Source organism: Urocampus carinirostris, chromosome 4 (assembly GCF_059441175.1).
Source record: "Urocampus carinirostris isolate Australia breed hairy pipefish chromosome 4, RoL_Ucar_1.0, whole genome shotgun sequence".
Lineage (NCBI taxonomy): Eukaryota > Metazoa > Chordata > Actinopteri > Syngnathiformes > Syngnathidae > Urocampus > Urocampus carinirostris.
Window position 1 is genome coordinate 41,055,756 of NC_142352.1, and position 11,034 is coordinate 41,066,789.

At 38.1% G+C, this 11,034-nt stretch overlaps 1 protein-coding gene across 6 annotated transcripts in view; it reads left to right on the plus strand.

The window, feature by feature from the left end:
* The window catches only part of furina (furin (paired basic amino acid cleaving enzyme) a), a 62,150-nt gene that overhangs the window by 46,416 nt on the left and 4,700 nt on the right, over positions 1-11,034 (plus strand). For all 6 annotated transcript variants that reach the window (XM_088334588.1, XM_088334591.1, XM_088334587.1 and 3 more), the window contains 8 exons: positions 2,910-3,082; positions 4,276-4,488; positions 6,676-6,776; positions 7,067-7,170; positions 7,370-7,487; positions 8,355-8,534; positions 8,614-8,738; positions 9,700-9,807. In XM_088334588.1, the coding sequence (XP_088190714.1) occupies positions 2,910-3,082; positions 4,276-4,488; positions 6,676-6,776; positions 7,067-7,170; positions 7,370-7,487; positions 8,355-8,534; positions 8,614-8,738; positions 9,700-9,807 (1,122 nt within the window). The remainder of the gene's footprint in view (positions 1-2,909; positions 3,083-4,275; positions 4,489-6,675; positions 6,777-7,066; positions 7,171-7,369; positions 7,488-8,354; positions 8,535-8,613; positions 8,739-9,699; positions 9,808-11,034) is intronic.

Sequence of the window (11,034 nt, forward strand, 5' to 3'; positions counted from 1 at the left end):
TTTTTGTATAAAATGTTTACGGTTTTATGCTATTAAAACCCGGTACACAAGTATTTTTATTTAGGACAACAGCTATTCAGATTAATTAACAAGCATACTAATTCAAAAAATATGAGCAATTTAATTTGTACGTAGCATTTCAGTTTATGAGTACATTAATGTAACTGTGTGATCAAATAATGGAAATACTCTTTGGATGTCTTGTCTGGAACATGATAATAATTGTTACTCTGATGTGAACATTGCCATGCTGTTGTGTCTAACCAACAACCGAAGGGTTTTGGAGATTTTTCTGGCCACATCACAGACCCAGGGTGACGTCTAGTTAACGGAAAACAGATTTGCACAATGTTGCTAATACTCTGCTCTGATGTCGACAACATAACCACAATTAGAACAAGGGCTGGCTGCTTGAAAGAAGCTTTATAATTGATGTATGGACTGGTGGCAACTGGCGACAGACATGCTGTTGAAAGTTAATTGGAAAAAGCTTTTTGAGTCTTTTCAGCAACCCCCACCCTCTCAAGTTTTTTTTTCATTAACAATCACAACTTTTATGTCAAAATAATTCCAAAAACCATATTTCGTAATGAAATTGAAACACTTTCTTTGTATTCAAGGCCAAAATAAGAATTAGAAATATAGATGGTAAGACTATTGATTTGTGGATATTATTCATTTTTCTTTTTTCCCTCTATTTTTAGAAACCATAGCAATTGATTCTTCCCTGGTCTGGTAGCAAAATTCAATTTAATAAGGTGAAATAAAACTAAACCCCGCTCCAAAAAACAAACAAAAAAAAATGGCGCCATGTTAGATGGTTTACGTGTGATAAATTTTCTAAAGACTACAATGTATCTGTGGACCTGATGTTTTCAATGTCTTTTTCTAGTGTTTTTCTAGATGTAAACTTTGTTCTTTAGGCAACAGGAAATCTTAATGGTCTTTTATCTCAGTGCTGGTCTTTTCATCTTTACCGTTCTCTCTGTGGCACTTTCAGCTGTGTATAATCTGGATCCCTCACTCACTGTTAACCACCACCCCGATCATCTTTATGATCATTGTAGGTGCCTTGTAGGAATAACACAAACTCTCATTAAGATAAAAGGTGTTCTTGTGTGGTCTCAGGTGGAGCAGACTTTATAAGTGCATTCCGCCAATTTAGAACTAGTTGAAACAAACTGCCTCCAGCTGCAGGCTCACTTTTGCCAGTTATTCTACCTTGCAGAATCTCAAGTCGACAGAGAAATTCAGTCCCAGGGGTCTACAATCTCTTTTTAACTTTCAAAGTTGTGTTTGGCAATAAGGAATGCATTCCTGTCTGTAAAAATGTTTCCAAATAAACCTTTTGGAATTCTGTGAGGTTTTAGGTCCAAGTATGAAATTTAACCTGGCACAGACTCCAGTGGCATGCCAGGCATTTACTGAACATTAAACTAATAATTTCATACTCTGTCTTGAAACCTTGAAATCAAGCCAATGATTGGCTCCTCTCCATAAAACAGATATAGCTGGTTTCCATGTTTTCACATGACCTGAGATAAAACAGCATTTCACAAAGTGTGTGTAGATATACTCACATTAAACATTTATGCATGTGTCTTGGGGATCTTCTCAGTTATGCTACTTATTTATGGCATCTTTTGGGACCTGTGGATACTTAAAAATCCCTCTGTGCGTGCAGCCAATCAAGTGTTTAACTCTTGTATTGAATACAAATTGACGCTAGTCATGCTATCAAAGAATTGTACCCAGCCCTGTTAGATTATTTTGCAATATGACACAGTGATAGGTTCATTTTTTTTAAAATGGCCAGCATATGATTTAAAGTAAATAACAGAATGCACCAAATTTGTTTTTGCATCATTTTTTTTTTTAATTTTTTAGCACTAACAGAGTCTCAGAGGAATGTCTATGCTAAAATAAGTAAGGTGTGATGTAAAAACATAAACATGGCACCAATGACATAACAGTCTGCAGTCTTTCTGTTCTATTCCCATTTGTTTAAGGATTGCCTAATTTTTGTATGGAGTGGTTTATTGTTGTGATGAAAATTTCCTTTTTTTGGGTTCCGAAGGCATTTGTCATTACTTCTGTGGTGAGGTAATCTATGTTTAAAAAATAGGCATTGACATCAGTTGCAAGGCAATAAGACAAAAGGTGAATGGACAGCTCTAAGATTATGCAAATAAGCAACGCCACAGGAATCTCTGCTATCCTTTGAATTATACCTATATTAAATTGAGAAGAACAAGTGTGTTTCTACTTGCTGCATACAGGGAATATGAATATTCCCTTCTTCAAATGTCCCCGTTTTGTAGTACAAAAATGATTTCTAGGCAATCGGTCTATGCATTTTTTTTCTTTGAACGTTGTTATTCATATATATATATATATATATATATATATATATATATATATATATATATATATATAATATATATATATATTTGCAAGGACAAATAAAAACCAAATACTGTGGTTGGAAAGGTTCAAAAATGGGGATGTGGCCGTGCACAAACAACAAAGCATAATAAAACTCATTAAACTGAAGTTACCATACAGCAATGCTACAATTTTAAATGTTTTAGTGTCATTTATGCTTGCTTTCGAGAATACACATAAAATAAGTTTTAACAATGACGTTCACCTTGACTGACTTAATAAAAACAGACCCAAATACTGGTCTTTCCTCCACTTCAAGATGATTTTTTTTTCTTTTCTGTGACAGTCTTAACGGTCTTTTTCTTTGGCAAACCATGCTTGATAATATATTTGGAAGAATTATAAAATTGTTTTATTATTGGCCCCTAACCCAACCAATATTTGTAGATGCCATGTTAATGCAGCTTTTAGCTGAGCAATAGTCCCCAAGTTGATGATGTGTGTGTGTTTCAATGCCAATGCAGGTGTGCGCATGCTGGACGGTGAGGTGACGGACATGGTGGAGGCGCAGTCTCTTGGCCTGAACCCCCAACACATTGACATCTACAGTGCCAGCTGGGGCCCAGAGGACGATGGCAAAACTGTGGATGGGCCTGCCAAACTTGCTAAAGAGGCCTTTCTGCGTGGAGTTACTGAGGTGTGTGTATATGAGGGTGGGTGAGTCGGTGCGGGGGTTGTCATTTGTATGAGAAGTTATTTACTGCTTGTGTGTAGCTTCCTTTCAACAGTCTGTAATTGAACTATTCAAGCATGAGAGGACAAAAGCAGAAGGAACAAAGCAGTATTTGACCCTGACAATTATGAACGGAGAAAAATGTGCTCTGAAAGCACTCAGTCATGAAAATCATGACAATTAATGTGAACTGAAAGAAATTACATTTCAACTCGAGACAAAATGTTGCATGAAAGTTCATTTTAAAGTCATTAAGTACTAATTTACCTCTTTAGACCTCTGAACTTTCACAGTACGTTAATATTTAGTTTAAAGTGTCCCTACATTTCGATCCAAGTCTTCCAGCTCTTGTTTGTACGACATTATTTAAACAAGTCCAGGACCCTTTTAGGCGTGACATCTATGCAGTTTTGAAGCCTGGGTGCGTTGTTTGACGTGTCTTTAATACAAATTAAAGTTAAATGTTTTTTCTATTAAGTATGTGTTAACAATGCCCAACTAAGATCAAAGAGCCCTTATGCTTTATATATCTGTATATACATAATGCCAAAATATTGAGAAATATCTTTTTGAAATGGCAGCGATGGTATTCTGTTTTAAATTCAGGCTTACAAGTCTTCATCCTCAATGCCCTGTAAACTGTCCTGCACTTGGTAGCCCACTTTTTATTGTATTGAACTGTCATGTAAAAAGAGATTGATAAGACAACAGAATCCACCCTAGGCTTTCACATATGCACGCCATGCATTATGCATCAGAGCAACTAAACACTGTTCTGTTGTACTGTAGGATTTAAGGCATGTTCCATAAAACTAATTTGGGACTGCTGACACAAACTACTTTGATGATTGCTGCAGTGACTGCATTGACAGTTGGCAACGTGTGCCACATGTACCGGTTGGATCAATGCACAGAAATAGTGCAACTCAATACCATAAATATAAATTATTACACCTCAAGTGCTTAGAATATAGCTGGTGGATTTCAGTAATCAATTTGTCCTTTTTGTCATCTGGCATTCAGCTACTTTCAATTTCCCTACAAAACCTTTAAATTCGAAGTAGGCAATGGTTTTGCGAAAATGCTTTCTATTTCCCAACATTAAAAGTGTTATGTAGTGTTATTCATCTTTCTCAAAATGTCTTTGGAACTTTAAGGGTCGTGGAGGTCTGGGTTCAATCTTCGTTTGGGCATCTGGCAACGGCGGGAGAGATAAGGACAGCTGTAATTGTGATGGCTACACCAACAGCATCTACACTCTATCGATTAGCAGCTCCACACAGAATGGCATGGTCCCCTGGTACAGCGAGGCTTGCTCCTCAACTCTCGCAACCACCTACAGTTCGGGCAATCCCAACGAGAAGCAAATTGTAAGGTTTGATTATATTCGCTTTCTTAATTCGACTATTAAAATCCAAATCTGTTGATCTCCAAATTCTTTGTCAGATTAAACATAACACATATGTGCCATTCCTGGTAAAATGTAATAACTGCTTGTCTTCATTTCTTAAAACATGAGGTAAGAAAACAAATTGACAGTCTACAATAAACTCAAAGATCTTATACAAACACACCTTCACATAGAATGCATGGCTGTCTGTTTGATTTTCAATTATTAATATCTAGTGCTTTTTTATTTGCAATGTCACCCTATTCAAACATACAGTCATTATTATTTATGGTTGTGCCGTCACAGAAGGAACATAAACAGATGATCAGCTAAACCAGTAAATGTCTGATGAGAAAACTTAATAAAGTACACGCGTAGTGGTTTGTTGTGTCTGATTGTGACATGACTGCAACAGGAAAAGTCATGGTCAAGGACAAGCAGGAAGAACATGAATATTTGATTATGGCTGTTGCACAATGATTGGTTGTTGATTAACTTGAAATAGAGCATTTAGGGTCTGAAGCTTTATTATTTCCTGATCCTTTTCCTAATCTTCCCTCCTCTTTATCCAGTAATTCACTTTTGGACCATTAAAACGATTATGAATAGTAAGCTGCTGGAAGTCCTCCTGACAATCCGCTGCTTAACATTCATGTCACAAAGGCAGAATTATTTAGCACTATACTCGAATAGTCACATTTTCTGGTTGCGTGCAGCCAATCAAGTGTTTAACTCATGTGGCTTTTTCTTTGCGTTGATGTTATACTCGTGGTAATGTGTTGTAGGTGTAAAATCAAAAGAGATGTCGCTGATAACAGGAAATGTCTGTTGCTTAAAAGTCTTGGAGAGTCAATGATTATTATTTTTGTCACAATTCTTCAATTGAGTTGCTTTTGGGCATGTCACCTTGTGTGTGCCTGTGCGCGTGCATGCGTGAATGACATGAAGCTATAGCCAAGTTTCACATCTTGATCTAAACATTTCTGATTTCATAAATGTGCACATTTTGATAATGACCCTTGGGGGTACCCTAGTCAAGCATGGTCTTATGCTGTTGCTCTCAAAGTAGGCATTCTGTGACTGGTGAATCTAAAAACACTTCAAGTAATAAAGAATATGTTCAACATGTGCTCAAGGATTTTACCGCCTGACACCTGCTGGTCAAGGGAGCCATGTCTGAAATTGACTACATCTTTAACATTGCAACTATGCTCACATATTGGAGAAGCCTTTATCTATTCGGACTACTAGCCGCGACTTTTTCCCCCAACTTTCAACCGTGTGGTTTAAGCAATGATGCGGCTAATTTATGCCTTTTTTCCCTCGGCCGCCAACGGCGCCCGAGCAGTAAAGGTAAGAGTAAGAAAGGTGGAATGTATGTGTCGAGGAAGACACAAGTTTAGTGTAACTTTGCGCTTTGTGCATGAATAAAACTAGCATGAACAGTCTTTCATCATTGAAAAGTTGTCAATAGAAAGGGGAGGGCTGACTAACAAATTGGGAATCATTTTAGGAGTCTGTTTATTTGTAAACTGAAATAATATGGCCAAACAAAACGGATTACAAAAACCAACGTCCAAAGAAGCAGAAATGTATCGTGTGTTTTGGAGTGAATATTTTACACGATTGGATTCTATGGATTGTCCTTGATGTAACAAAGACGTTTTTTGTGGACGTTCATGGAAGTTGAAGACGGCCGGGGGACGTAATGGTCAGTTATGCTAGCTTTACAGTTTTCGGGTATCTTGTTTCAGACTGTTCGTCCTGTTTCTGTGATAAGTACTGTATATTTTAAAAGCGTTTCAGTGACTGGTGAAATCGTACAGACACGTGTTTATCAAAGTTCGGCGGCCCACTGGCAAGCCGTCAGAAAGTTGAGGGGTTTAGGTACCTTATATTCTTAAAACTCTTTCTGTGTGCTGTCTTTCTTTGTATATATCTCGTGTTTTAATATGGGCACATGCGGCTTATAGTCGGGTGCAGTTTATTTATGTACAAAATTATTTTTCCCTTAAAAATGTACTGGTTGCTGCTTGTAATCGGGTGCGCTCCATAGTCCGAATTTTACAGTACATGATAACAGTAAAATAAGTGAAAATTGAAATGTCATTTATCCTTTACAAGCCTCTGTAAGTGAACCAAATTTTTTTTTTTTTTTCATTTTTAGATCACAACAGACCTTAAAGCTAAATGTACAGATTCCCACACAGGGACCTCTGCCTCAGCCCCACTGGCTGCTGGGATCATTGCTCTGGCCCTCGAGGCAAAGTAAGTGGTAATCAATTATTTTTACAATCTTAAATTGCTCACAGCATTGTGCTCTAAAAACTCATGTCCTCTAATCTTAAAATACTGTTCAGTGTATACTTGGCACTTTTTCCCCTGTTGAACGTGACCTCGTAATAACCGATGGATATCACTTGTTGGGGCATTGCAGAGTGTTTTTGTCCACTGGTTAGATTTTTTAGTTATCTGGCTTGTAACTTAGTTAGGAATGTCAACCTCGCTTTGTGTGTGGAAGTGCTTTCAAATGTGCTTGTGTTTTCCTTTTGCTCCAGTAAAAATCTGACCTGGAGAGACATGCAACATCTGGTTGTGCAAACTTCTCACCCGGCCCACCTGGCTACCAATGACTGGAATACTAATGGGGTTGGACGCAAAGGTACACACTGAAGTTCACTTTTTCTATCTCAATGTCCTTCAGGCACATTAAGCATTTCTGCAAGAATTTCTGTGCTGAATTCAAATTAATGAGCCGGTAGCCAAGTATCAAAATAAATAACACATTTTCTAAATGTATCTTTTAGAAGGCCAGATGTCATGTCATGTCAAGTCTGTCTCTTCTGTCTCATTTCTCACAGTCAGCCATTCCTACGGCTATGGGCTGCTTGATGCTGGCGCAATTGTATCACTGGCAAAGACATGGACCAGTGTGGGGCAACAACGGAAATGTGTGATCACCATGCTCTTCGAGCCGAAGTTAGTGCAATACATGCTGGATTACCAGATCAATTATACTTTTTCGCATATTGGTCAGTTTACAAAAGTTTATAACCTACGTTTATTTATCCAACCTAGATAGTTGATTTATTTTGTACATTTTGAGCAACAACGGTTCTAATTTAGAATGTGCATTTATTATTATTTTTTTTTGCAGCAGCAGTTTTCGTTGTCATTGTCAGAAGCATTATTGTTTTTTATGTATTTCAAATACAAACATGATTAATGCCGACCTTGGACAAAAAATATTGTCAGACAATTAACTTGTCCATTAAACAGAAAAAGTGGGATTACTGGTCCACAGCTATGGACTATTTCGAGAGCACAGTTTAAGCATTTTGGATTAGTAGTAAGGGTTGTTGATGTAATTTTAAGAGTTAGCCATTTGCCCCATCCGGATTGACTTAAACCAAGGGTGTTGTCAGGCTTTCAATCTCTTTTTGTTGCCATCTGTCAACATTAGAAAAACAAAATGAAAACGTTTAAACATAGTAATTGCTGATAAAATATCCCTTTGCGATTAGAATCTTATGAGGATAAATATCAGGCTGGCAGTATCAGTAATACAGTAAACAGCATGAAACTAGGAAGGACATTGATGTTGTAGTACAGTGACCTATATGTAATTACTGTCTCCATCTACATTGTATGATAAATTGCCCCTCTTCAAATCATTTCATTTCACTGTATATAAATGACATTTAAGATAACTTGGTGCCAATTAGTAACAAAAATAAGCTCATAGCTTTTGAAGGTTGGTGACCCCTGTTGTAATGGTTGTCATGCCACTGTCTTAGCATTCCATATGTCACACACTTTTTGACATTTTTTGGTATATTTTGACAGAAACATTGGCGGCCATTTATCAGTTAACAAGAGCGTGGATGCCTGCTTTGGTAGTGACAGTCACGTGAACTCACTGGAACACGTCCAAGCTCGACTTACCCTGTCCTACAACCGGAGGGGCAACCTAGCTATCCACCTCATTAGTCCTGCTGGCACGCGCTCCACATTGCTCCACCCTAGGTACAATAGCTGCACATATACATGGGCACAAAATTGGACAGTTTGGTCTGCTTATACCCATTGTGATGATTTCCGGCAGGCCTCATGACCACTCATCAGAGGGTTTTAATGACTGGGCGTTCATGACTACACACTCATGGGATGAGAACCCCTCTGGAAAGTGGACGCTGGAGATTGAGAATGTTGCCGGTGCCAGTGACTATGGTAAAGCCTCTTTGCAAAGTAACATGACATGCTTGCGTTTCAATCATAATTTGATGCTGGCTTTTTATCTCATTTTCACAAATTTCCAAATTGTCATTCATGGATTGATTGACTTTCTTACCAAATGTAGTCTGCATTTTATCTATTTAAAACATTCTGACAATAATATAAATGCATTGCAGTAATCTAAAATTAAATGTGTGAATTTCCCTGCGGGGATGAATAAAGTATCTATCTATCTAAAACGATGCCACATAAAATTGCAAATACAATATACAATTGATCTCATCAAATTTCACTGGTTTTAAAAAACAACTGTCAGTTTTGAGTAAAAAATTTTAATGTTAACATTTGGATTAATCATTTTTTTCCCTAGGACTGTATTAAAAGCTAAAAAAATAACAAATCTCCATTTTCTCTGGATAAATTAACCTCTCAAGACAATCAGCACTTCTTTTGGGGCGGCAGTAGCTCAGGAGGTAGAGCACTCGTCTTGGGATCAAGGGATCCCAGTTCGAATCCCGGCTCGTCCGTGTTACATGTCGAAGTGTCCTTGGGTAAGACACTGAACCCCTAATACCCCCAATAAGCAGGTTAGCGCCTTACATGGCTGCAAGGCCGCTATTGGGAAATGTGGAGCACATTGTAAAGCGCTCTGGGAAGTCTTGACTTGAAAAGCGCTATATAAATGCAGATCATTTCATTTCATTTCATTTTGCACTCACAAATACTCTTACTAGACAAAAAAAGGGCAGCCCGGATGTCTTAAAACTGCTGATCTCTTTAAAGTGTCAGTTTTTGTCACCCCCATGGCAAAAGTGTGAGGGTTGTGTGAATAGATATGCTTGAATAAAATCTACCCAGGGAGCTTGAATCTTTGATTGACTGGCCTACATAAGATTTTTTTTTCTTTTTTGAGAACGCTTTGTATAAAAATCTCCTGTCTCATCTCTCTTCTTAGGCACTCTAACACAATTTGTCCTGGTGCTGTATGGCACCGGCTCCCATGATGATTCTCAGCCTGAAAGCGGAAACTGTAAGACATTGGACCTCAAACAGACATGCCTTGGTAAGGTGTCATTTTACCCCAGTGCTCATTTGAGTTTGACCAATGATGCGATGCGATGCGATCAATCAATCAAATATGTATTGGTAAACAATAAGATCTTTCTTGCATTGTTCATCAAATTTGAATCCCTCCCACCTGGCTGTGATCACTCTCCCCCATTTATCAGGCCATCTCAAACAAACGTCCCCATTTGTAAAAGTAATCATACTCTTAGCAGACGATTAAAATACATGGTGCTGCCCTGCCCCAGGCAGATGGAGAAGTCAAGCCACAAACGATTGCTGTTGGCTTCCTGCAATCTGTCACATTATTCAAATCAAGTCCATATTTCTGTTTCACATCCAATCCAAATATCAGTTTAGATGAGGTCTGACCAAAATCCAGCTTTATCTGAAACAGGGACCCTGCAAGCACATAAACTGTATGTAATGGCACACTGACAAGAAGTCATTCACTGTTCTCATTAAAGATGGAGTCCAGTTAGTCTCAGCAGAATGCCTTTCCACACCCTGGACTGGTCACCAGTAAGGCACAGGGCACATATTCAGGCAATATACACTAACATTCGCACCTGGCACTGAGTGCGAACTGAACTCACACTGCCCCAACAGATACTGGCAAAGGGCCTTGTTCAAGTTGATGAAAAGTGGAGTAACTGATTAAATCATTCTAAGTGCAGCTCCTTCCATTAGGAGTATCGTTTGAATTAAACATTAAAGGTGGCGATACTTTTGGATCCCATTGAGAGGGATGGATGACCGTATTTAAATAGCATAGACCTGGGATGTCAAATTCAGTTTGGCTCTGGCGCCATATCCAGACTATCTGTTCTCAGGCAGAGCGGTTCAGTAAAAAAATTTCAACTAAAAATATTCAGCTCTGTTTTTCCCTATTATGCGTTATCATTCAGAGAAGAAAATGTTGTTTCACTTTTTTCACAGCTCGAACCATGCATTGAAAGTGACAAATGTTTTGAATACGGTCGGCGATGCGTTTATTTGTATATTCGAGGACAAATTAATTACTTCCCACAATGCTTTCTCCTTATTCAGTTCCAAACGAGCAACTTACTTCCCACTATGTCCTTATTGTTGTTCAGTTCAGCAACCATGCAGTTTTGTAATGTCTGAATATATTTTTGCGATCCAGGTCCAATAATAACATCAACCATTCGGCACCGTGACTGAAAAATAGTGTGATGATGAGACCTAATTCGTGTCGTTGAAT